We start from the raw sequence: 27,654 nt of genomic DNA, 5'->3' as shown, positions 1-27,654 counted from the left end.
AGGTTCACACCTGTGGGGGTAATTGCCACAGCGAGACCTCACCTGTTCCTGCAGCCACAACCAGCAGCACAAAAAAATGTACTGCCACTCAAGGAATGTGTGGGGGTGCCATTAGTCCTAATGGCAACTCCACGCATCAGAAACCACAGCGCTGCTTCCTGCACTAGGAATTGCACTGCACTTGTGGTTTCTGAGCGAGCACCGCTTTAGAAAATGGTGCAGGGACCATTTCCCTGCGTTTTCAGGAGGCACATTAGCCCATTCAAATTAATAACCTGTCATGCCTGTGTAAAACGGGACTTACTTAGACGCGCAAGTGTGAACCTAGCCTAACTGAAATGAAGAATAAAGATGACTTAAATTTTTTACTTTTTCTTTTTGTGTTCTGGTTTTTTTTTTATTTTTTTTGTCGACAAACCATTCATTCTGTAAGCAATTTTTAACATTATACATTATGTTCTTCTGTGTTTAGGAATCTCATGAGCAATGTGTGCAGTGGATTGTGAGGTTTATACATGGGCAGCACAGTCCGAAAAGAATCTCCTTCCTCTATGACTGTCTGGCAATGGCTGTGGAAACTGCTGTACTTCCTCCAAAGTATGTACACCAACTCTGAACATATGCTTGTGGCTGCTAATCTTTTTGGAAGCTGTCTTTGATGAGCCTTTGTTAGAGTGATTTATTATTTTAATTAAAACAAGTGAAAAAATTGTGCGCTGCCAAATATAAACAAAAAACTCAAAAAAGAATATATACAAGCTGCTGCAAACACATGACAAACACGTGTTCATTACATGTGAAATAATATAGAGCTAGTATGAAGTGCTGCGCTGCTCAAAAATCATAAAATATGAAAAACATAACATAGTCCAAATAACCTATAACAACTCCAATGTGAAAGTCCACACAAGAGAAGAAAGAAAAAAACTCTTCAGCAAATCCAGATGAAAAAGGGCATCTCCCTACTGGTGACTGAACCCACAATCCTAGTGCTGTAAGTCTTTGAATGGTGTGCATCACCACAGTGAACATATAATTTAGGTGGACCATCACCTTCTCATATTGACCCATATGAGAAACAGCTCAACCAGACATCTCCCCTTCTAGTGGGGGTAACACATAGGTTTCTCTTCTATGGATAATCCTCCCCTCGTGTGACCACTGTATCCTCCAAATGAACCTGTCAGCGATATGGCTGGCTCTGTGGGTGGAACTCAACAACCATAAAGACAACCATAGTGCAGCACGTTTCTTAAAACTTCATGTGGTTTATTAAAAATATGCACTCACATGGTAACAATAAAACTGCAGTACAGATCATGCAATACACTGAGTAAAGTGTCCTACTTTGCTAAACTGCGAACAAGGGACTAAAAACCTGATAATTTCTAACTCTACCCTATCTAAAAGTTTTTACACTACCTCAAGTTAAAATGCTTTAAGAGTGAGGTTCTTTATTTTAATGCAGTGTGGGCTTTTGCTTAAGATCCCTGTATATGTAGTAGAAGTGAGGCCATTCTACCTGTAGTAAAATTAGTTGATCTTGATCCATGCATTATACATGCTACCAAATAATGGCATTTTTAGAGCCATAACAACATTTTACTTGCTATGGAGCTACAATTAAAATCTAAATTAGTTAATTTTTTTTGGCTGGATTTTGGCTTATAATATGCAATATAACAATATGGCAAAAGCCTTGCTGTGACTATTGTGGCGATCCCACGGCTGTCACCAATATGTGACGAACACGTCGTCAGACCCCAGCCCTTCTCACCAAACTTGTGACCGAAGGACTAGCCAATCTAAAACCGCGATGTCACGTGCGTAACAATGCCACACCCAGCTGCACCCTGCACAGCGATTTTTCCAGCTAATTGGACCGCAATCTATGTACCGGCAGCCTCAGCGATTGTTACTGGGTCAGATTAATTACGCAATTAACCCTTCACACTGCCACCACCTCCTTTTTGTACAGAGAGGAAACTCGGCAATATCAGCTATAACACTATAATGGTTGAGATAATTGTCTGTATAACACGGTCACCGCAGCTCCCTGCTGTGCCCTGGCCTGTGACACTCCTAACAAGCAGGCCATATGTCAGTGTGTATGAACAGAGAGGAAGGGGGGAGAATGAGGGGACAAAATGGAGATTTCTGTAACAAAATGGAGGGCTTCGTCTTTCACTGTGTGTATGCTTGTTACAACTATACTTACCAGTTTTCTAGAATCTAAATTAATATCTTAATGTCAGGATCTATTTATATGGTTTATGTGAAGTAACACATGCTGTTTTCTAATAAGGATTGATTTGGTCTGTCTAGCCAACTCAAATATTTGAAGTTTGTAATCCTCTACTTCTAGCCTTTCCAGTTTCCTACATTCTAAAATACAAGCATCCATCCATGAAAATGGATGCATCCCACATCTAAAAGTAAAGCATGAGTGTTTGCTCTGGTGTCAATCTTTTTGTACTGATAATGACCATTAACAACTGTGATGAAAGGCTCATATTTCTTAATAAAAAAAATTAAACTAGTAAATGTTTTTTGATGTTTAAAGCGAGTTTGCTTTGCTTTACTTGTTTCAGAATGGTATGTGAAGCATTGGTAAATTCTGATGCACTGGAGTGGGAGAAAACACAACTTTGGGTGCTGACATTTAAACTTGTACTAAAAATCATTGGTGGAGTTGATTATAAGGTATGTGCCATGTTTCCTTTGATTTTCTCATATGCTTTGTAGTTTAGTTTTAAAATGTTCATCCAAAAATTAAATTGAATGGAATGATACTAGATTAAAATGGATTTTTCTGCAGTTCATGAGACTTCCCCTTACTTGCTATCTCCTTAACATTTTCATCAAACAGTAAGTAAGCTGGAGTGATGGCTTTCACAAGGTTTTGAAACCTAAGAAAACCAAAATATATTTATAAGAGCTGACTGCTCACTTCATGCAGTTGGTTGAAGCACACATTACTTATTCATGATCAATGGTATGGTTTTAAGTAAGTCAGACTGAATTGCAGCACTTCATGAGCTATAGAAAATGGTATATTCACTGTACTCTGATCTCACATATCTGTAGAGTTATAAAGAGGCACTGCTTGTTTGTTTAACTAGGTGTATCAGTGGATGACCTTTTATTACATGACGGAAAAAAGTTTGTGTGACTTGTAGCGTGCTAATAATGTGTTGTTAAATATATATTACATCTACTAGTATACATCTGATCAGCTACAATATTCCAAAAGTACCATGTATTTTTTATTTTTTTGTATGCCTTTTGTATGTGTGATGCTCAGTTGTCTTATCGGGCCCCTTTCACATGGGCGGACCGATCGTCAGTTTTTTAGGTGGACCCGATCGAACCCTCTGTTGACCGCTATGGAGCGTCGGATGTCAACAGACATGTGTCCCTTGACACCCACCGACATGCGATCCGATCCTGCCTGCTAAAAACGGATGGGTGGGGATCCATTCCCCATCTGTCTAGCGCAGTCGTCTCCAAACTCCGGCCCGGGGGCCAGATGCGGCCCTTTGTTTGCTTTTTATCCGGCCCTTGTGGCATTATTCCCCTCCCCCCACTGACAGCAGCAGTGGGCCATAGTTCCTATCACTGACACCAATGATGGGCACTATTCCTTCCACTGTCACCAATGATGGGGCACTATTCCTCCCACTGACACCAAGCACGGGGCACTATTCCTCCCACTGACGCCAAGGACGGGGCACTATTCCTCCCACTGACGCCAAGGACGGGGCACTATTCCTCCCACTGACGCCAAGGACGGGGCACTATTCCTCCCACTGACGCCAAGGACGGGGCACTATTCCTCTCAAGGATGGGAGACTATTCCTCCCACCCCACTAATACTAATCATGGTGCATTGTTTACTCCCAAGCCAGGACGTTTTTCTATTCCCACTGGCCACAGTCCTGCACCCCTATAGTTTGAAAGACAGTAAACTGGCCCTTTCTTTAGAAAGTTTGGAGACCCCTGGTCTAGCGGATTGGATGACAGTTGGATGGAAATGGACAGAAGGTCTGTTTCCATCTGACCACCCCATAGAGAACAGTGGGCTGTGTCCAGGTCCACTCTGCAAGAGCAGAGCGGACACGGACCTGTCATCTGCCTGCTCAGCGGGGATCAGCGAACAGATTCCCTGCCTAGCAGGCGGATCCGATGCCGGTGTCCACCCCGTGTAAAAGGGGCCTTCATCTTGTTATGGTTTTATGAATAGCAATACATTTTATCTTGACTTTGAGACGCTTTACCACACCGTTCTAACTTCTGGGCAAAAATGGTAAATGATGTTACACCAAAGAGTCTGTATTGCTTTTTCTAATCTTGTGAGTACCAAATGTACAACTGTTAGCATTGTTTTTTTTTTTACTTAATTGCTCCAGCTGTTTACACATTAGTGCAGTTAGGACATTTTTTTTAAAAATGGGAATTTTCATTTTATTGGTAAGCCTCATGTTGCAATGTGTGGTTTCCTTCTTTCACATCTAACTTGTAAACAACAGTCTCGCTATCTCTCTGCTTACATTACTGCATAGGGAACTGATCCCATAGGAGAAGGCATGTCTGGAGCCTCTTTCACACAGGCTTTCGATCAGGTACCCCTGACAGTTTTTAAGGCTTACCTGATCAGAAAGTCTGTGGACAGACGGATGTAAACTGAGTTGTGTCTCTGCCACGTTTCATCAGCAGGTGATGCTATGTTTTAGGGAATGTGGACAACTTTGAGCTTTTCTCTAGTAGTTAGGAAATCTTGGCTCAGCTTTCAATTGACCTCTGAGCTTTTGGACTCCTTGATTCCCTCCTTGGCCCAACATGCTCTGCTGCTAAACTTTTAACACCCCCATCCGTTCTGTGCAATTTTCCCGTTTTGTCACTTTTGGTTTTTCTTTTCTTTTTTTTTTTTTCTCTACTGTTGATCTTCAAAATGTGTATGTTGCTCTTGACCTCTGATTCATTGTCACTAGGTATTATTAATTTGTGCAAATCAAACATTTTGAACAAAAAATAAGTTTATGCTCTGACCATAGAACTCCTTTAACAAGCAGAATTACCATGGTAGAAGTGTTGCAAGTCAATATATAACTGTCTGTAGCCTTCTAATACATTTTTATTATCCATGTTTGGCATATTAAGGTTTTCCATTTTGTCATCTTTTATTCTTAGGGTGTCCGGGACCTTTTGAAGGCAATACTGGAGAAAATTCACACTATTCCCAACACTGTGAGCTCTGCTGTTGTACAACAACTTCTAGCAGCAAGAGAGGTAACCGTTATCTATGGCAGGCATTGATAATCTACAACTGTTTTCTGTTTGTCTTTATGTACAGATATGTTTATAAATATTTGTGTTCCTGTAGTCTGCCTTATTGATTCATATAGTTCTGAATTGGTTCATATAGTTATGTGTCTCTGTTTAGCATTCATAGCTTGTGACAACCAGCTCCTACACAGCTTGATTACACACGTTCTTTACTGGATATAGACAATTGAGGATTCAGGTTCTCATCACTATATATGTCCCATCATGTTTTGTAGCAATATAATTGATATTGCATACAATGAATAAAGACAGCTTGACTACTGCAATTTGTCGGATATTGAAAATGTTCCTCAAGTGCTGGCTTTATTTTCTTTCTGATACCACAATTGTCAGTGATTCCGTTTTCTTGGAAATTCTGACAAGGTGACTCTTAAAGGCTAAGTTTACCTTAGAAAAAAAATAAAATAAAACAAAAACCCAACATTTTGCTGGAAAAAAAAATGTGAATTTATTATTTATTTATTTTTTTTACTCTGCAGCATGTAAGGCATTGCACCCATCATCAGCAGATCACAGATGCAATGCCAGGATCCTGCAGACTCTCAGTACACTATTTGCCTGTACCTCTTACAGGCAGACAGATACTGCATTGCAGGAAGAATCAATGAACTACACAGCTCTCACCAGTGCTCTCGTAGTTCAATGAGAACTACAAGCCATCGGCTGCGGTGGACAACTGGACTTAATTCATTCTCAGAACACGGTCCCGCTGTTTTTAAATTCTGACAGTGTGTGCAGGGAGATGATCCTGTGCTTGTTGTCAAGGAGGACAGAAAGGGGGAATTGGGTGGAGAGGAGGCAGCATTAGAACATGCTACATGTTCCAGCCTAAATATGGGTTGAACATGTAACAAGTTCCAAAGGGGAGCATATCCTTAAAGCTGGCCATAGATGGATTGAAATTTAATAACAGTTCAGCAGGCAATGGCCAGATTTCAGTCCCATGTGTGGCCACACCCACTTGCCTTGTTGGAAAATCTTTCATAATTAGTGGCTGCAGTATAGTCTGACAGCAGAGTGTCCCTACTGCCAGAATACATTGTCTCAGTGAGGAGGATTCCTTAGTCCACCTTGATTGTGTGGATGGAAGAATCCATATTGTAAATTTTTTGTTTTTTTTTGTTCAGCCTGAAATACCGACAGAGATTTTGGGATGCAGAGTCCTCAGTCTCTTCTCTATTGTAGACCTAGCTGGACTCACACATTGAGCAGGAAGGGCTTCATGTTCATTCACAAACACAGACATAGTGATGTAATGCCAATTCTTGTTTACTGTTTTATTTATGAATGAACACCAGGTGATCAGCATTAATTACCTGCTGTTCATGCAAGACAAGCAAAGGATCAGTTAATTATGACATGTCAAATTTAATGATCCTCCACTGTTTTCACATTTATTTCTCCTATCCTCTCTGCTGTAGACGGGGAGAGAACAGGAGGGGATTGGAGGACACAGTGGGATCCAGACTGTGCGGGGGATGCAGCATTTTATTCTTTACCGATGCCCAACAGGGAGGATCACTGTCAGTGGAATGGCAGGTCTCGGTCCTCGGGAGGAGGGGGTGTCACTTTCTGAGTGAATAGCTATGATAAGGGGCTTATTAGCCACTGGTCATAGCTGTTAATTTGTTCAGCAAAGTCAGAAGAAAGTCAGGTCCATAAATATTGGGACATCGACACAATTCTTACATTTTTGGCTCTATACACCACCACAACGGATTTGAAATGAAATGAACAAGATGTGCTTTACCTGCAGACTGTCAGCTTTAATTTGAGGGTATTTACATCCAAATCAGGTGAACGGTGTAGGAAGTACAACAGTTTGCATATGTGCCTCCCACTTGTTAAGGGACCAAAAGTAATGGGACAGAATAATAATCATAAATCAAACTTTCACTTTTTAATACTTGGTTGCAAATCCTTTGCAGTCAATTACAGCCTGAAGCCTGGAACGCATAGACATCACCAGACGCTGGGTTTCATCCCTGGTGATGCTTTGCCAGGCCTCTACTGCAACTGTCTTCAGTTCCTGCTTGTTCTTGGGGCATTTTCTCTTCAGTTTTGTCTTCAGCAAATCAAATACATGCTCAATCGGATTCAGGTCAGGTGATTGACTTGGCCATTGCATAACATTCCACTTCTTTCCCCTAAAAAACTCTGGTTGCTTTTGCAGTATGCTTTGGGTCATTGTCCATCTGCACTGTGAAGCGGCGTCCAATGAGTTCTGAAGCATTTGGCTGAATATGAGCAGATAATATTGCCCGAAACACTTCAGAATTCATCCTGCTGCTTTTGTCAGCAGTCACATCATCAATAAATACAAGAGAACCAGTTCCATTGGCAGCCATACATGCCCACGCCATGACACTACCACCACCATGATTCACTGATGAGGTGGTATGCTTAGGATCATGAGCAGTTCCTTTCCTTCTCCATACTCTTCTCTTCCCATCACTCTGGTACAAGTTGATCTTGGTCTCATCTGTCCATAGGATGTTGTTCCAGAACTGTGAAGGCTTTTTTAGATGTCGTTTGGCAAACTCTAATCTGGCCTTCCTGTTTTTGAGGCTCACCAATGGTTTCCATCTTGTGGTGAACCCTCTGTATTCACTCTGGTGAAGTCTTCTCTTGACTGTTGACTTTGACACACATACACCTACCTCCTGGAGAGTGTTCTTGATCTGGCCAACTGTTGTGAAGGGTGTTTTCTTCACCAGGGAAAGAATTCTTCGGTCATCCACCACAGTTGTTTTCCATGGTCTTCCGGGTCTTTTGGTGTTGCTGAGCTCACCGGTGTGTTCCTTCTTTTTAAGAATGTTCCAAACAGTTGTTTTGGCCACGCCTAATGTTTTTGCTATCTCTCTGATGGGTTTGTTTTGTTTTTTCAGCCTAATGATGGCTTGCTTCACTGATAGTGACAGCTCTTTGGATCTCATCTTGAGAGTTGACAGCAACAGATTCCAAATGCAAATAGCACACTTGAAATGAACTCTGAACCTTTTATCTGCTCATTGTAATTGGGATACTGAGGGAATAACACACACCTGGCCATGGAACAGCTGAGAAGCCAATTGTCCCATTACTTTTGGTCCCTTAACAAATGGGAGGCACATATGCAAACTGTTGTAATTCCTACACCGTTCACCTGATTTGGATGTAAATACCCTCAAATTAAAGCCGACAGTCTGCAGTTAAAGCACATCTTGTTCGTTTCATTTCAAATCCATTGTGGTGGTGTATAGAGCCAAAAATGTTAGAATTGTGTCGATGTCCCAATATTTATGGACCTGACTGTAAGTTACTGAAGTGACCATGAGCTTTATATTAGAATACTAATGTTATGTTTTGTTTAAATAAAGTAATAGCGGTTTTTATGCTTTTTGTTTCCTATTATTATCAATATACTGTATACCAGACAAAGGCTATAACCTTTCAACATTCTAAAATTGTTGTTGGAGTTTATAAAATATTTTTTAGTGTTAATCTGTGAAAACTAGATTTATTTTATCTTCCCATTATGCTCTGTACAATAGATGGCAGGCTTACGGCAGCTTCACACTGCTCAAGCGTGGTCCCGCTGTGCTTTGGGTAATGTGCAGCTAACCCAGGGTTTCGTGTGAGTTAGCTGCGCTTTCCCATAGACTTCTATGATGTCTTGCGGTTTTGGCGTGGTTTCAGAAAGTGCACTAAAGAGGAGTTTTGGTGCGCTTTTGGAAACCGCACCAAAACTGCAGGACCTCATAGACGTCTGTGGGAAAGTGCAGCTGACCTGCAGGAAAACTGCAGATTAGTTGCGATTTAGCTAAAGTGCAGTGTGCCATCGCCTGAGTTTGAGATTGGAGGAGCTATGGAACTTACACATTGAGAGCCTATGGAGGTTGGTATTTTGATATTTCTTCACAGTTTACTGAGCAGCCAGGTGACACTGGATCTGGAAGAGTGAATAGTGATGTCACCATTTCTGAAAAAAAGCGTTTGACAGCTTGAATACTCCCTTAAGAGAAAACTAATAAGAAAGTTTAACATGTGTCGGATATTTATTCTTCTGTGCACCCCTCTGTAGGTAGATTTCCCCTCTTGCCATCTCGGCGACATAAAAGTCATAGGTACAGGAGACAAAGGGAAATCTCTTCAATGGGGAACAGCTACAACAACATTTAATTTGTTTTTCATGTTTTTTTTGCTGTCTGCATCTTCCTGTCCTAATATTACCCAGGCCCCTCACTTCTTGTTCTTGTGTTATAGGGACTCTTTTTGCAATATTCATGGTGCACTTTATTTACTGTACTAAATGGATTAGAAAATAAATTAGGAAAGTATATCGATACATCAGCACTAAAATCTAAATATCATTGTTTAAATGTGTAGGTTGTAGCGTATATATTGGATCGAAATGCATGTCTTCTCCCAGCATACCTTGCTGTAACAGAAATTCGTAAACTGTACCCAGAAGGAAAACTTCCACATTGGGTAAGTGTTCTTCCTCCATTATAGAAACAATTAGTCTTTTTACAAAAAAAAACTACAAGAGTTGGTTTTCAAATTGTGGAATAATAAAGAAGCACTTAACCTTATTGCAGATGCTTTTGTGTTTTTAGTATTTACTTATTTTAGTGCAGTAGTTTTTTTTTTTTTTTTTTTCTTATTTTAGCCTTTTGGTAGGCATTTGGTAAACATTTTAAAATTGGTAATGTTCAACTTTAATGAGCAAATAAGACAATCTGCTCATCAAGCATTGGTTTCAGAGCAGTTGCACCCTCTCTTATTTATCAAGCAAAATCAGCATAACAAGTTTCTTCATATACAGAGAAAAACTCCACACTAATAACGCAGGTGGCGTCCAGCTCTGGAGTTTGCCTGTTATTAGCCTCTCAACACAGCTGCCAAGTCTGTTTGACCTCACAGACAGGAGTGCACTAACCTAGCTCTTTGTAAGACACTTGTTGCTGCCTTTTTGACATCAAGCCATTTGTGACCTTTATAGGACAAAACCCTGGGATAAAGCCCTGACTAGGTTGGAGGACCCTATAAAGCACAGAAATCTAGACTTCTGTCAAGTTATGTCTTCCTTGAGACATTTTCCACACAAACCACCCCAACCTGAGCAGCAAGTACAGTATATGCTGCCGTAGACCATACCTCGGGTGTACTTGGGTTTTTGGTCACAGGCTTCAAAAATGCTTTTTCTCAATCTTACAGATAGCTTGCTAGTCCTCCTTACTATTTGAGACAAGTTTCCATTGCTTTCATGACTTTTCCTTGACTTGCACTCTGCAAACAATGATTGGAAGGTTTTGAAGCCTGTGGACACTTCCTGATGCTTGTAATAGAAGTCCGTGGGAAAGGCAGTTATCAACTAGCTATGTTAGCCATTCCTCCAGTTTACAGAGCGGACTAAATAAAATGTTTTCTCTATCTTTGTAACTTGACCCTTTAGAGATATAAGCCATGTATGGGGCTGAATAAAGGAAATGTGACCAAGCAAGAAAAACAGCTTTGTGAATGTAACCTAATTTGTTTATCTTAGGGTTAAACAGCCAATTTTAATCCTATACCAGTAAATTATATTATCTGTTGTTAATGGTCACTTCATCTGCAGACCGTGAAAGTCAACGTGTTGAAAATGAATTAACAGCTAATAGGTTTGTGAAGGTTCTCATTTATCCAGGACATTGTATAGCTACTATTGCTAGTTACTATTGCAGCCAAGTTGTGAAATGGCTTAGTATAAAGGATTGATGTCACATGTACAGTTAACCCTGTATTTCTCCCATGCTTAACTGATTTTTTTTTTTTTTTTTTTTTTTTTTTTTTGTTTAGCTGTTGGCAAACTTAGTTTCTGATTTTATGGATAGCTTCAGGCCCACAGCCAGAATTAATTCAATCTGTGGTAAGTTGACAAATTAAAATCATGTGGTTGTCAAGGTTGTACAGTTTTATTAACAAACACCCGATGTAAAAAAGGTATTTTGACATGTAAATTCCTTATCTTGGAATAAAATTTAGGACATAGACCTTGTATTCATAGACCATGGGCTATATGCTGCTACCTTCAAGTGATTGGCCACTGGCAGAAACTTTTGCTAGGCTGCATCTAGCATGTACCAATAAAACCCCACCCATTCTGTGTAGCTCCAGTTTTTTAGCAAGCAGAATAGAAGGGAGGGGAGGGACCTGTGTCCTGTATTTTACTCCAAGATAAGGAATTTACAGGTAAGCCAAAATTCCTGTTATTTTAATTGTACAGTACAGGACTTGCATTCATAGACCATGGGATGTACCCAAGCAATAATACTGATAGTCTGAAGAGTGGACCAGGTGGCTGACTTGCAAATGTGGCATACAGATACCTGATGCTGAAAAGCGCAGGGTACAACACTAGCCCTAGTGAATTGAGATCTGATGTGAAAGGAAGGAACCTTTTCCTTAAAGTGTTACTAAACCCAGGACCCTGTATTAACTCTATCTGGTCTCCCAATGTACACACAACATGGAAATAAAATTATTTTAGTAAATATAAGCTGCTAAATACCTTTTTTCATCAGCAGTTAGAGCAGTCTTGTGACTTCTATCAGTGTCCAGCCAAGCAATGGTTAAAGCTTGTAGTAGAAGTTTTCTTTCTGCTCTAGGAGGATGTCGAACCCCTGACCTCTGTCTGGACAGTACTGATTGGCCCTGTGCTGATCACATGCACTCTCCCAAGAAAAAAACCCTCTCTACCATTACACACCAAACTGAGCATGTGCTGAATGTCTCCACACGTTATGTCTTATCAGGAGATAAGAGGGGTGCATTGGAAGAAGGGGAGGATCAGACAAGTCAGGATCAAAGAGCATTTTTACACAATGCAGAGGATTAACCCCTTAGGTTCCTTAGTGAGTATATCAAGCATGGTTTACTATATATACAGTCTTATTTTACTGTTGTGGGTTTAGTAACACTTTTAGTGCATTGGCCCTGGAAAGTAGTTGTCTGATCCACCTGGCAAGAGTGGATTGGGAAGCAGGGTGTCCTCAACAAGGACTTCCAAGTAGAATAAAAAAGAACTTGTGAAAGAAGGTCAAATTGACTCTGACAGGCCTAACCACACCCAAGCAATGTAAGGCTTTTTCCTTGTCATGTTTTAGGGCAGGACAGAGGAAAGGAAGGGCAGTGGATAAACCAGACCACCTTAGGTGAAAAAGAAGGTTTTGGTCTCAGAACAAGAAAAAGCTGTTTACAAGAGAAAGCTGCTAACTCAGAAACACACCTAACAGATATAATGGTAACCAAAAATATAGCCTTAAAGGTATTCTAACGAAATGTCTCTAATCTGTTTAAGTGTGGGGGACTGAGTCTCCTGAATTGGGGACTGTGACGTACCTAAGGGGGTGTGGGCTTCAGCGGTTATCACAAGTCTGAGGGTACCACAGCTGGCCAATCAACTTAAATGCCATGTCCTTTTTGCTAGTGCCAGTGCTATAGTTGCTTACATTACACTTCTTACCAGCAGCTTGGGTACACTAGCTGCAGTTAGCGGCAGGTGGGAGGAGTGACGTTATAGTTCGCTATGACTTCCAAATCCTCATTTATAATCCCGCGCACCCAGGCACAATACAATGCTGCTGGGACAGCAGGTAGAAGGAGCGGAGTGACGATCACTCTCCTCCTGCATGAGTCTCCCCCCGCAAGCTCTGGAGCACCTAAGCTGACAGAGGCAAGGCACCACCAGCAGCTTTCATTGATAGGGATTTTTAAAAATGATTGGCTACGGTGCCAAATGTGTTAGGTAGTCCACTTGGTGTGGTACAGGTAGAAAATTTAATAAGGGATTCTGAGGGAAGAGGTTTCTGGAAGAGGATGGATCAGGCTGAAACCTGTGCCCTGGGTACTCAGGGCCAGACAGAAAAAAGGCCAAAATATGATTGATCGCATTTGCTCTAGGGTCATAACGCTCATGTGCAATGGTAAATCTTGCAGGAGTTGGATTTCTTTGCTCTGAATAAGGTAGGAATGACTTCAATTACAACAGCCATGACGTTTAAGTCAGTGACTGAGAAGCAGAGTGGAACAAAAGTGACTTGGGCCAGTAAGTCTGATCAGTTTGGAAGTTCCCAAGGCTTATCCACCAGAAGTGTGAATATGTCTGTGTACCACATTCCTCTGAACCAATTCTTATTCTAGGATTCTGTGTACTGCACAGCAGTTGAGGGAGGATCTTCATTTGAGGGGAGGCATGAACCAGTTGAAACTGAGTCCAAGGAATCAACAGAGCATCTACTATGAAGGACAGAGGATCCCTGGTCTTTGCCACATTTATTTTTCAGTTTGTTGTTGAAATTGGAGGCCGGAAAGTCCATATCTGGTTTTCTCTACCTTAAACAGAGATTCAGAAAAATCTCAGGATGAAGGGACCACTCCTCCAGTTCTAGGCGTTGGTGATTTAGGAAGTCTGCCTGTCAGTTGCCATGCCAGGAATATGGATGGTCAAGATGGCTGGAATGGAAGTTTCTGCCCATGAGAGTATTGGACTTGTTTTCAAAAGCAGTCATGTGTCTCGACCGGGTAGGGATAGGCTATAAAATAGAAATGACAACAATGCTGACTGCAGGGCTGGAGTGCAAGTACAAATAAGCCCTTTAAATGGGCTTTAAAATACTTATCAACAGGATCTTTAAAGGGAGGGAACATCTTCAATAGGAACTGTAAGGTGTTAATTGAGTACTAAAATGGCAGAATCCACCACTGGAATCAACCCATTTCTTTTTAAAATACTTTTCTATAGAATAAATATCAGCAAAAGCATTAGGAGGAATAAAAACCTTTTCAGTGTTGAGCCAATCCTCATAAAGTATACGGGGGAAAAAAGTCTACCCCTAGGGTTTTGTTTTGGCTGTGGAGGTGCTGTTCTGCAGAGGCTAAACATTTTCCATCAGCGGAGGTCCAAGTGTGATGTTGGTGCTATGACTTTAAGTGATTTTCACATCACATCCTCCCGTGTATGTCACAGTCCCTCCCCCCCCCCCCACAGACGATCCATCACAGACTCCCAGCCCCCCCCCCCCCCCCCATAACTGGCATCCCATCACAGAACCAACACCCCCCCCAGCACCATATCACCAACTACTCCATCACAGACTTTCTCATCACAGCCCCCCTATTACAGGTCCCTTCCATCACAGATCCCTCATTACTGACCATTCCCCCCCCCCCCCCCCCCATCCTCATTGCAGATCCTCAATACAGGCCCCTCATCACAAATCCACTTCCATCACAGATCCCTCGTCACCAAACCCCCCCCCCCCCATTACAGACACCCCTTATCACAGATTGCCCCAACATTGTCCTTTCTGCATATTACAGACTCCTGCCCCTTTCATAACATCACAGCACTCCCCCCTTCCTTCCCCCTCCCACAGTGTACTGCCTTTCAAGTTAAAGGCAGGTGAATGATTGCTTTGACCACCCCACTGCCTAGCAACCAATCACCCTCTTCTTAACTTGAAAAGTCCCGCCCATTGTCCAGACCTGTCATGCTTTCCATCTTGTGTGAACAAGGTAGGACAGTGTGGGAAGGGGGAAGTGCTGTGTTGTTATGAAAGAGACTGACCTGCAGTGTATACAATGTTGCACCCTTCCTTGAGAATAATAGCGGATGGTGATGGGGAGAGGACACTCAGGCAACTATTTGGCTAGGCTGCAGTCCGAAAAGGAATGTTTCTGGGTCCAGATCTGGGCCATGGTCCACCATTTAGTGATGCCTGCTGTAGAGGATGGTGGCAGGATTGCAACAGTGTGCTGTCTGTGTTCTCAACAGAACAGGCACAAGGAAACTTCAGTACAAAAAATGCCCGCTGCCCCAGTCTATAACTGGCTTTCACAGCAAGGAACACATGGAAGGGCGACGCATGTCAAACAACAAAAGAGAAAAATTCCCAGCTCAGCTTGCCAACCAGCCTGCAAACAAACCGAATTTACCTGTCTAACAGTATGCGTTAAAAACAGGGATTTAGTTAGCTCACATTTGCAAATACATACGTATGGTGCAGAGCCTCATCACAGCACCCCGATATTCTGTAGTTCCTAACTGTACAAATTTTGAGAGCCCCCATAGTAGAGGCACATGTATTTAATGGATAGACCAAGGGCAGGTGGACCTGAGGGAGCCCACCCCTCCTTAAAGGTACAGGAGCACACTGGACACCCAGCATGTAGCACAATGGCAGCTAAGGTGTCCAGTGTGCCCCCTCACCAACAATTCAACAGTACAAAAAATGACCGCTGCCCCAGTCTATAACTGGCCTTCACAGCAAGAAGCACAGACTGGGACAGTGGCTCCTAATGATAACTCGTTATGTGTATAAAAGACACCTGTCCACGGAATCTTTCTTCCTCACCATCATTGGCAAGACCAAAGAGCTGTCAAAGGATTTCAGGAACATGATTGTAGACGTGTACAAGGCTGGAATGGGCTACGAGACCATCAGTAAGAAACTTGGTGAGAAGGAGATAACTGTTTGGAGCTATTATTCGCAAATGGAAGAAATACAAAATAGCCATCAATCGCCCACGGTCTGGAGCGCCATGCAAGATTTCACCTCATGGGGTAAGGATGATCATGAGAAAAGTGAGGAATTGGCCCAGAACTATACAAGAGGAACTTGTGAATGATCTCAAGGCAGTTAGGACCACAGTCACCAAACAAACCATTGGTAACACAATAAGCCACGTTGGATTGAAATCCTACAGCGCCCACAAGGTCCCCCTTCTCAAGAAGGCACATATACAGGCCCGTCTAAAGTTTGCCAATAAACATCTAAATGATTCAGAGAAGGTTTGGGAGAAAGTGCACTGGTCAGATGAGACCAAGATTGAGTTCTTTGGCATTAACTGGACTTTCTTGCTGAAATGCTGACTATGACCCTAAGAATACCATCCTTAGTCAAGCATGGAGGTTGGAAATATTATGTTATGGGGCTGCTTCTCTGCTAAACGTACAGGCCAACATTGCTGCATTGAGGGGTGAATGGATGGGGACATGTATTATAAAACCACCTTCCCTCAGCCAGAAAACTGAAGATGGGTCGTGGATGGGTCTGCCAGCATGACAATAATTATTATTATTATTATTATTATACAGTATTTATATAGCGCTAAAAGGTTTGCTCAGCGCTGTACATTCTAGTGGGGGACAGAACATGAGACAATACAGTAACAAAACAAAACACGGGGGGGGTCAAGGGCCCTGCTCTTTTGAGCTTACAATCTAGGAGGGAGGGGATAGTTGTACAGGAGGAAGTGTCTGTGGGAGATGGAGTGGTAGGAGGAGCGGAGGAGATCGGCTGTTAGGTGAGGGCGGGGTAGGCTTTTCTGAAGAGATGGGTTTTCAGGGTGCGCCTAAAGGTGAGAAGGGTAGGTGACAGTCTGATGGATTTGGGTAGTGAGTTCCAGAGGATGGGGGAAGTCCTGGAGAAGTCCTGCAGTCGGGCGTGGGAAGTGGAGACCAGGGGGCTAGAAAGTAGGAGGTCTTGTGAGGAGCAAAGAGTATGGTTTGGGTGGTATTTTGGTATCAGGTCGGTGAGGTAGTTTTGGGGCAGCGTTATGAATGGCTTTGTATGTCTGTGTTAGTAGTTCGAATTTAATGCGTTAGGCAATCGGGAGCCAGTGGAGGGAATGACAGAGGGGGGTGGCAGAAGCGGAGCGGTTGGTAAGGTGGATGAGTCTGGCCCCTGAGTTCAGGATAGACTGAAGTGGGGATAGTCTGTGATGAGGTAGGCCAGTGAGAAGGGAGTTGCAGTAGTCCAGACGTGAGATAATAAGGGAGTGAACGAGTTGTTTAGTAGTGTCTGGGGTTAGGAACGTACGTATTTTGGAGATGCTGCGGAGGAGGAGCCTGCATGAGTTTGCCAACAATTGGACATAGGGTTGGAAGGACAGGTTTGAGTCAAGAGCGACACCGAGGACTTTGGTTTGCGGGGTGGGAGTGATGGTATCGTTGTTGGTCGTGATGGAGAGGGTGGGTGCGGGCTGGGGGGAAAATCAGGAGCTAGGTTTTGGAAAGGTTCAATTTGAGGAAATGGAGCGAAATCCAGTCTGTCGATCAGTAGGTGGGTGATATGGGCGGAGACTGAAGGGGTGAGGCGAGGGGTGGAGAGGTAAATTTGTGTGTCATCGGTGTAGAGGTGATAGTTGAATCCGTGGGAATGTATCAGTTTGCCGAGGGAGGAGGTGTAGATGGAGAAGAGAAGGGGCCCGAGGACAGAACCTTGGGGGACCCCAACAGAGAGGGGGAGGTGGTAGCGTTATAGGTAACGCTGAAGGAGCATTGGGATAGATAGGAGGAGAGCCAGGAGAGAGCGGAGTCTCTGATGCCGAGGGAGTGTAGTTTATTAAGGAGGAGGGGGTGGTCAACTGTGTCGAAGGCCGCGGAAAGGTCGAGGAGTAAGATGACTGAGTAATGACCATTAGCTTTGGTGGTTAGCAGGTCATTAGTGATTTTGAGTAGGGCGGCTTCAGTGGAGTGTAGGGGACGGAAGCCAGACTGTAGTGGATCGAGGAGGTTGTTGTCAGTGAAGTGGGCGCTTAGGCGATTGTAGACTAAGCACTCAAGGAGCTTGGAAGTAAATGGCAGCAGGGAGATGGGTCTAAGGTTGTTCAGGTCGGTGGGGTCCAGGGAAGGTTTTTTGAGTATGGGGGTGATCTGCGCGTGCTTTAGGGGGGAGGGGAATGCGCCAGTAGAGAGGGAGAGATTGAAGATGTGGGTGAGGGAGCTTAGGATGGAGGAGGAGGGTGACCGGAGACAGGGTCAAGGGGGCAAGTGGTGAGGCGGGCTTCTGACAAGACCTTAGTGACCTCCTCAGTGGTAGCAAGGCTGAAGGAGCGGAGTGCTGGGGAGGTTATAGTGTGCGGGATGTTAGGTGTGGTGGGGGGTAGGGCGGTTGCGAGGTCAGAGGAGGGGAGAGTTGATGGGGTTATAGTGGGAGGGAGGCTAGGTGGGGAGGTAGATTGAGCATTGGCGATGTCCTTACGGATTGCGTCGATCCTATTTTGGAAGTGATTGGCAATCTCGTGGGCGGTGACTGAGGTACTGGGTGGGGGTGGGGGGGGAGAGTAGGGAGTTGAAAGTGGAGAATGACCCAAAACATACTACCAAGGCAACAAAGGAGTTGTTCAAGAAGAAGCACATTATGGTCATGAAGTGGCTTAGCCAGTCTCCAGACCTTAGTCTTATAGAAAATTTATGGAGGAAGCTGAAACTTCGAGTTGTGCATTGCACGGAAGATTCCCCTGCTCAAGTTATCACATGTCCAGGCCCGTCTGAAGTTTGCCAATGACCATCTGGATGATCCAGAGGAGGCATGGGAGAAAGTCATGTGGTCAGATGAGACCAAAGTAGAACTTTTTGGTCTAAACTTCACTTGTCGTGTTTGGAGGAAAAAGGATGAGTGGCATCCCAAGAACACCATCCCTACTGTGAAGCATGGGGGTGGTAACATCATGCTTTGGGGTGCTTTTTTGCGAAGGGGACAGGACGACTGCACTGTATTAAGGAGAGGATGAATGTGGCCATTTATTGTGAGATTTTGAGCAACAATCTCCTTCCCTCAGTCAGAGCATTGAAGATGGGTCGTGGCTGGGTCTTCCAACATGACAACGACCTGAAGCACACAGCCAGGATAACCAAGGAGTGGCTCCGTAAGAAGCATATCAAGGTTCTGGAGTGGCCTAGCCAGTCTCCAGACCTAAATCCAATAGAGCATCTTTAGAGGGAGCTGAAACTCCATGTTGCTCAGCGACAGCCAAGAAACCTTAAGGATTTAGAGAATATCTGTAAAGAGTGGACCAAAATCCCTCCTGAGATGTGTGCAAACCTGGCAACCAACTACAAGAAATGTCTTGCCTCTATGCTTGCCAACAAGGGTTTCTCCACCAAGTACTAAGTCATGTTTTGCTTGGAGATCAAATACTTATTTTACTCACTGAACTACAACATATTCTGTCTCTACCATTTAAAATACACCTGTGATAAAAATTATGGACCCTTCATTTCTTTGTAAGTGGACAAACTTAAAAAATCTGCAGAGGATCAAATAATTATTTTCCCCACTTTATGGGCAGGTTTGTTGTACCGATTTTCCCAGTGCTGACCAGTGTTTCCTGACAGCAAGGAAGTCTCACCGCTGTCAGAATACGAAGGCTCAGTGGGGACAACTTTTGAAGTTCTGTGTGCTCCTTCTAGCAGGGGAGACCTGGATTTTCTGTGCAAACACGGTCATCTCTCGTTCTTACCCCCATCCTGTAATGTTTATGTATATATGCGTATATAATCTACCCTCTGCTTTTTTTTTTGTCTTTTTAAAAACCTCTATAAATGTGTTGGGGGGAAAAAAAGCAAATTAACAATGTACCTGACAGTGCATTTGCATATTTTTTATAGGACGTTGTAGTCTCCTTCCTGTAGTGAACAATTCAGGGGCCATATGTAATTCCTGGAAGTTGGATCCACTAACATTATGCTTTCCTTTGAAGGGGCATTTGCCTTATGACAAGGTAAGTTGCCATTGACCATAATTTTATAAAACTAATTTAAGTGATGCAATTTACCAAAGTTTCCTAGAGATTTGTAACACATTAAAGCTGAGCACCAGAAATGTAGCCAGCTTTTAAAAGGTATTGGCTTACAAGAGATTAAGTCCAATAAGGTATGTGCCATCTCATCTGCAATTTACAGCTTTAGTGAGCACCAGGAGTACAGCTGTAGCTACACTGCTGATGCTCTGACAGCAGTGATTCTACTTTCTCACAACAGCTTCTCTGCCTGCCCCTCCACTTTCCATTCATGTTTAGGCTTTGTATTTTGTGAATGGATTCACATAATAAAAAGTGCTTTATGATTGGGCAAGAAGAATGGCTGGACGATTGGCTGCACACGAGTCAGCTGCATTTGCTGTTTTTAAATAGTGACAGCAGGTGCATGGATAAAATCCTCTGCCCACTGTCACAGGGAGGGGGGATGGGGAGGGGGGAGGGAGAGCGAAGGCAGGAGCTGGAACATGTTACGTGTTCCATCCTAAATATGGGTAGGGCTTTGCCTTTAAGTAGAGCACATATATGTTCACATCTTCGCACAAAAGCACGCAGGTTGTAAATTCTTCTATCTGAAGTTTTATTAAAAAAAAATATTTTTCCTCTTTACCTGCAGTCAAATCACTTAAATGTTATGAAGTATGTTCCAAATTCCAAGTATGTTCTAAGGTCCCTAACTCACATTCAAACATACATGTACTAGGGCCAATTTAGACAGGATCTGATTAACCTAAGAGCATGTCTTTGGAGTGTGGGAGAAAACCAGAGAACCAGAGTACCTGGAGGAAACCCACGCAGGCATAGGGAGAACATGCAAACTCCAAGGCAGGTGATGCCATAATTGGGATTCAAACCAATGATCCTAGTGCTGCCAGGTGGAGGTGCTATCCATTTAGCCACTGTGCTGCCCCTATTGTAATTTACTGTTGTGACAGACTCAACAGGGACAGTGGCTTTTGAAGGAGAATTCAGGCTAGCTTCTTGCCTCCTGACAATGGGCCCTGGCATCTGAGTGGGCTCTATCCTTTGGGAGGTGTTCCTGGGGGACCTTTTACTTTGGATTCAAGTCCATATGTCCCAAAAACATACTGACTCTGAGAACTGAAGGGCCAGGATACAGATGCCACCAAATGTGTGAAGGACTGCCTGGCACCCCGCCAGGGGGCTTCCATCAGAGGACTGCTTCCTCAGCGCTGGGACACAGGACCAAGGTATTACAGCTGGGCATCGCATCAAAGACTAAGCAACACAAGCTTATGTGCAAATCTGGAACTCTTTATTGAACAGAAATACAAGTTTTTATACACTTTAGAAAGAAGAGTAGTCCCCACATGAACAATAAAAACAAACATTACACAATGGGATAAACATCCCACACTGATTAGGTAATGAGGTCAAGTCGACACCAGACTAATCTTTTCATGTAGGAACCTCCGGGAGGACAAAACAATCGGGACTCAATTAACAATGGACAAATACACTACGGTAAACACATCACACCTTACTAAACAGATTACAGCAAGAGACTTCAGCATCCGGTTGTTTTGAGCTGATGATATTAACATCTGCTTAGACTCTCTGAATCTAGGAAGGAAAGGGGGGGGCTGAAGCAGTCAATGCTGGTTTGGGCGTAGAGTCCCCAAATCTGTATCCTGTGTTTTGGGGACATGTACTTGAAACCGAAGTAAAAGGTCCCCCCCAAGCACACGCCTCCCAAAGGACAGAGCCCCCTCAGATGCCAGGACCCATGGTTAGTAGGCAAGAGACTAGCCTGCAGTCCCCTCCAAAAGCCCCTGCCCCGGTTGTGTCTGTCACAACTGTTCTTGTAAATGAACTTTCCTTTTCAATTTTCAGTGCTGTAATGTTCTGTAAAATTAAATGCATTATGGAAACTTGGAGATGTTCCTCAATAACACTCCTCGAATTCCTAGAAAAGCAGTGTGCAATTGATAATATGGACACAGTGCTGTTCACATGATCAAAATATGAAGTGCTTCAGTTGTGTCGCATTGCTGCGCTTCAAAAATAAAGCTTCATGTGGAGTTTGTAAGGTGTTGAAGCGTCTCAACTCCTTTCATTTAAGTATATGGTAATGCTCCATAAACGTGCTAGCACACATTTGCAGCATGAGGGAATTTGGGATGTGTTTTTAACGCACCTTTAATGCACGTCAAACATGCATGGAACATTTGGGGAGCATTTTTAAAGCACTTCAGACTCGGTGAACAACATACATTAACACTATAGGCATGCATGTTCAGTGTCAGTGGTCTGAGCAAGTGTGAACAAGGCCTTAGGCATTGCCTGCAATAGAAATTTAAGTTTTGGTGAGATACTCCCCAAAGGTCAGTCACTTCTGAAGGAATGCAGACACTGCAGCTTTCTTCATTAGAAAGTACATCAGATCATTAATAATGATCCAGCTATTCCCACTGAGAATGAACATGGGATTGGTCTGGTGAAACAGACATCTCTTCACAGCCAAAATGTAGCATTCTGCTACAAAATTTATTAAAATCCTTGCAATGCACATGGATTACTCGGAGGGGTCTAGTTTTTTTTGTCTTCTCAAAAAAAGTGGAGATATTGTTTAAGCTCTCACACTTTTGTTTTATATGTATCTTAACTATTACAACATGTGGTGCATGGTCTAGTTCTGCAGCAACAGTTCTATTTAAAGTGTTAGCTGCTCATATTGTGCCTTCCCAAGTTCTCCCTTCCTCCCTCATCAGCATTATAGTTTTATTTTTATATATATATATATATATATATATTCTAATATAATTTTTGTTCTTGGGAGAAGTTATTCAATTTTTTGAAAAGTCTTCGTGAGTAGATGTTAGTCTGGAGGAGTAGGCATTCCCAGGCAGATTGAGAAAAAACCCTACACTCAGACAGGGACCGTACAAAACCTTTATTCCACAAAGTCCCATGAGGTACAGTTCTGCTAATTTAAATCATAGGCCTTAAATCATAGTTAGCTGTAAAACATATTACCACCTTTTATATAAAAACATTGCTGTCATAAAGCTGAGTCACTCACAGGTGAACAATTAAAACCAATTATCTCTGAAGAGAAAAAAGGAAAAATAACATGCAGAGCAAGCAAAAAGGACACAAAAATAAAAGTAACATTATATACATCACCACAGGAAGACAAAGTATGACATGAAATATACACTTGCCGACCACTCACAGTAATTTTACTGCAGGTGGCACGTGCAGGCACAACCCTACAATATTGGCAGGTGTGCATACTACATTTAAATTAACCAATTGAAGAAAGCCAAGACCTATATTCCCAGGTAAATTGTCTTTGCATAGGTAATTTGCTTATGTGATTCTTAATCTCCATGATTGAAATAACAAAAATCCAATAAATAAGGGGGTGGTCAAGGGATAATAAGACAAGGGAGGAAAGAGCTTGATGGTGCTGCACATCCTCCAACCTAGAAAAGTTGCAGGCTCTGTCTGACGTAAGTATTTTCAGCATAGTAGAGGAACCTATACAACTTTACAAGGTTGGAGTTCAGCTTTAAAGTATTTCTGTTCCCTGATATCCAGGTACCATAAAAATGCAAACTAATGTTTCTGAATGGCTATTATTTACCAAGTGTATGGAAAGCTATCTTTCCATGCTTTGAAGCATACAATACCACCAGTCTGTTACAAGTAAATATTCATGAGAGGAGTTCTAACAATCCTTTATATAAACTGAAGTGCTGTTGAATACAAGGTATGTATATTCATCTGCAGGAGCCTTTTAACTAAGTAAAGGATCATTTTAATAGAACAAATTGTGATCACGAAACAAGTTTAACCATTTCCCATCCGGCCCATGTACATAAATGACTGGACAGGAGCAGTGCAGGAAGGGGTGGCCATTTATAAACGGCCCCACATTCACTGCCTGTGCGTGCTCCCTGGGAGCATGCGGCACCGCGATCCGGTGCCCTACATAGCGGAACACCGATCGCTGTAAGGGACCTCTGTGAGGTCCCGATCATGTGATTACTGATTGGCCAATCAGTAGTTGCGTGAATAGTAGAAAGCAAGATGTCACTCCCTGACATCATTGCTTACTACTTGTGAAATCTGTGAATGATCACAGAGGTCATATGGTACAAGGCTATTCAAAACAGCCTTGTACCATGTGACAAGCTGTGACCAATCACAGCTCTCGCAGTATTTCTCAATGCAAGAATGCAGCCAGAGAGAAGGAGAAATTATTGCTTTTACAGCCTTTATGGGTGTAAAAGCAATTAGTGTAAAAAAAAAAAAAATCATCACCCTCCTACAAGTAGTACAGTGTCACTATGGTGATACTGTACTGGCAGGGTGACAGTATGTTAACAAAAAAAAATAATATCCAAACCGAGAACAGTGCAGCACTGAAAAATTACAAAATATTGGAATAAATTATAAATAATAATAATAAATTATAAATAATAAATCATTGTTCATGATATAAATATATGTGGATGAAGCGCTGTGAATGGCGCAGTATAAAGAAAATAAGTGCCACTGTGAAAGTCTTAAAGCAAGGACTGTTCATAAGATGGTGAAAGCGTGACACAATCTGGTCAGCATACAGTGTTGCAAACGGGTCCTGTTGCACAGATGCTGTCAAAATATTCCGTGTGGCTTTATCCATGCGGAAGATTAATAAAAATGCGCACTCACCAGATGTGCATAATCAAAGCGCAATTTGTTGAACGGTATATTACAACCGGGAATCCGCAGGAAGCCCCCTTTAAACGGACCAGACAGACAGCGTGGGAAAGGATCCCTCCTCTGGGCATGAGACTCCTCTGCAACCGCAACTCCACTGGGGTCCTTTTTTCATCAGCTACATATATCAGTCTTGTAAAGTCACAAGACTGGTACATGCAGCTGATGAAAAAAGGACCCCAGTGGAGTTGATGTTGCAGAGGAGTCTCATGCCCAAACAACCTCCAAACTTCACTGTTGGTGTGGTGTTTTTTGGGATGATGTGCAGTGCCATTTTACCTCCAAACATGGTGTGTATTATGGCATCCAAACAGTTCAATTATGGTCTCATCTGAGCAGACTGTATTCTCCCAGTATTTCACAGGCTTGTCTAAATGTTGTCAGCAAACGTTAAACGAGCTTCAACCTGCTTTTTCTTCAGCAATGTAGTTTTGCGTGGTGAGTATGCATACAGACCATGGCGAGTGAGTACATTACTTGTTTTCTTTGAAACAGTTGTATCTGCTAATTCTAGGTCTTTCGTTAGCTCTCTCCCCTTGGCTCTTGGACAACTCTTCTGATAATTCTTTTCACTCCACTGTCAGAAATTTTACGAGGAGCACCTGGTTGGGGCCTATTAATGGTGAAATGGTGTTCTTTCCACTTCTGGATTATGGTCCCAACAGTGCTCAGTGGAACATTCAGACGTTTAGAAATCCTGTAACTAATGCCATCTGTATGTTTTGCCACAATAAGGTTGTGAAGGTCTTGAGAGCACTCTTTGCTTTTACCCATCATGAGATTTTTTTGTGTGATGCCTTGGTAATGAGCCACCTTTTTATAGGCCATCAGTTGAGACTGAACCATCTGATATTCATTTGCACTGACAAAGGGCAGGATTGCTTTCTAATTACTGATAGATTTCAGCTGGTGTCTTGGCTTTCCATGACTTTTTGCACCTTCCTTTCTTCATGTGTTCAATACTTTTTCCCTGTGTCACTCCATTTTATTACACATAACTTAATTTCATATTTGTTTTCGTTTCTTTATATGTATGGATTGCATGGGTTGTTACCGACGTGGTGAAAATTTCATGTCCGTAGCACCTTATAGAAATATAATTACCTAGAAAAATGGTGACGTGTTCAATACTTATTTTACCTGCTGTAATGTTATTGTGTCATGCCCAAAAAGAAAATAGAAGATATTTTAAAGATTGTGTTAGCCACTTGTCTGGTTTTACCACCCACTGACATATTACAATTTTCTGCTGCTTGTTATATATTTTGCATTAAATGTTTCTGTTTTCCTACAGGACTTATTTGAGCCACAAACTGCACTGTTGAGATATGTGCTGGAGCAGCCCTACTCCCGGGATATGGTGTGCAACATGTTAGGACTAAATAAGGCGGTATGACAATGCACCTAGACCTTTCTCTGCAAATATTCCTCTCTCCCTTACTTTTTTCTTTGCTATAGCAGACTGAACAAAACAGTTAATATAGTAGTCCCTTTATTTTATTATCTTGCGGGACCCTTAAAATTCTATTCCCCTTTTTTCCTTTCTTTCTGGGACTTTGCCTGGGGGTTTAAGTGGAATAAATAGTTGGAAAAACAACTTTTTGTTTGCATTGCTTTCCCCTTCCTATAAGGCCAGTCTCAAGCAAGCCCTTTGCCAGCCTAATGCGCCACTAAATGAGCACAAAATAATGCCACCTTTCTTCCCTAATCATTTTCTAACCAAGCACTAACTAACCATAGAGATGGAATCCCCTTCAGACACCATTGGTGGGTATTCTCTGACTCTGGGCATCTTGAGGCAGGCCTCATAGTCACTGTTTTGTCTTTTCTTTTTTTTCTTCCTTTATTTTTGTTCTGTCTTGTCCTGCCCATCCTCCAATGCTCTAGACCTTGAACATTGCTCAGGTATGTTCACAACCTTCTTCTTGTATTGTGACTAACAGTACTGCCGGCTGCTTTGTAGCCACTATCCCCACCTAACATACACCCAGTCATGGTTAGGGCTTGAAATTGGCCAGGCCATAACATGCCGATTCTATATGCACAGGCAGACACCTTTTTAATAACTATTTAAATGTACTTTACCACTTAAAAGAGATTTTGAAACATTCTGTACAGTGTATGGTTCATACATTATTTTTGGTTTGTGTGACTGTATAGAACTCTGTATTGAAAAACTTTGTGACAGGTCTACAGTACTGCCTAGCAGTAGTCTTTATCTCTTTTGGTAGCTGGTTTGCTTTGGTCAGAGTTATTCTCTCTTTTTTTTTTTTTTTTTCTTCATCTTCTTTTGTAATCTTTTCAGCGTACTTTCATATTGCATAAATATAGCTTCATTTATTGGAAGGTTTGGAAGGAAAGAAGTTCCTTTGGTAAGGATTGGAGGAACAGTTTGTGATTTGATGTATAAAGTTGGTCAGTTGTAGAAGTCAAATTAATCCCAATAAATGGGATTGACTGGTTGGTCCATATAAACGGGAAGTTTTTATCAAGGTATTTTGGCATTTTCGATGGTGTATGTAGGTTTAGAATTAAAGATTTGTTTTCATTGAGTTTATAATCGGAAACTTCTGCATATAGGTTAAGGGTTTTACATATTATGGGGAGTGAGTGAAGTGGGTCGGTAACCAGTAAGATGATATCGTCTGGGAACAGACTGATTTTGTGTTCTGTACTATATTTGATACCAGTGAATAGGGATTCTTCTCTAAGTTTAGAGGCAAGGGGCTCAATAAGAAATGGGAAAACAATGGGATATAGAGGGCATCCTTGTCTGGTACCATTTGTGATGTCAAATGATTTGGATAATATCCCATCTGTAAGTACTCTAGCAGAGGGAGAGGAATATAAAGACATAATTGCTGTTTGTATCCAACCCGTGATGCCATATGTTTGTAAAACTGTTTGCATAAAGCCCCAGTGTATGCGGTCAAACACCACCTCTGCGTCCAAGGAGAGGAGCAGAAAAGGTGGTTTTGTAGATTCTAGACTGTATATTAAGGAGATTATTCT

General features: G+C 42.3%; 1 protein-coding gene across 2 annotated transcripts in view; it reads left to right on the top strand.

The window, feature by feature from the left end:
• The window catches only part of MED23 (mediator complex subunit 23), a 146,415-nt gene that overhangs the window by 18,005 nt on the left and 100,756 nt on the right, over positions 1 to 27,654 (top strand). Inside the window, exons 4-11 of one of the 2 annotated variants that reach the window (XM_089676172.1) lie at positions 473 to 597; positions 2,592 to 2,703; positions 5,191 to 5,289; positions 9,715 to 9,816; positions 11,167 to 11,236; positions 19,763 to 19,875; positions 25,937 to 26,032; positions 26,530 to 26,547. In XM_089676172.1, the coding sequence (XP_089532298.1) occupies positions 473 to 597; positions 2,592 to 2,703; positions 5,191 to 5,289; positions 9,715 to 9,816; positions 11,167 to 11,236; positions 19,763 to 19,875; positions 25,937 to 26,032; positions 26,530 to 26,547 (735 nt within the window). The remainder of the gene's footprint in view (positions 1 to 472; positions 598 to 2,591; positions 2,704 to 5,190; positions 5,290 to 9,714; positions 9,817 to 11,166; positions 11,237 to 19,762; positions 19,876 to 25,936; positions 26,033 to 26,529; positions 26,548 to 27,654) is intronic. The other variant, XM_089676173.1, reaches the window with a different exon arrangement.

This window comes from Staurois parvus, unplaced genomic scaffold, assembly GCF_062004578.1.
Source record: "Staurois parvus isolate SC_StPar_1 unplaced genomic scaffold, SC_StPar_1.0 ptg000165l, whole genome shotgun sequence".
NCBI classification, from domain to species: domain Eukaryota; kingdom Metazoa; phylum Chordata; class Amphibia; order Anura; family Ranidae; genus Staurois; species Staurois parvus.
This window is presented reverse-complemented; position numbering and strand designations above follow the sequence as displayed.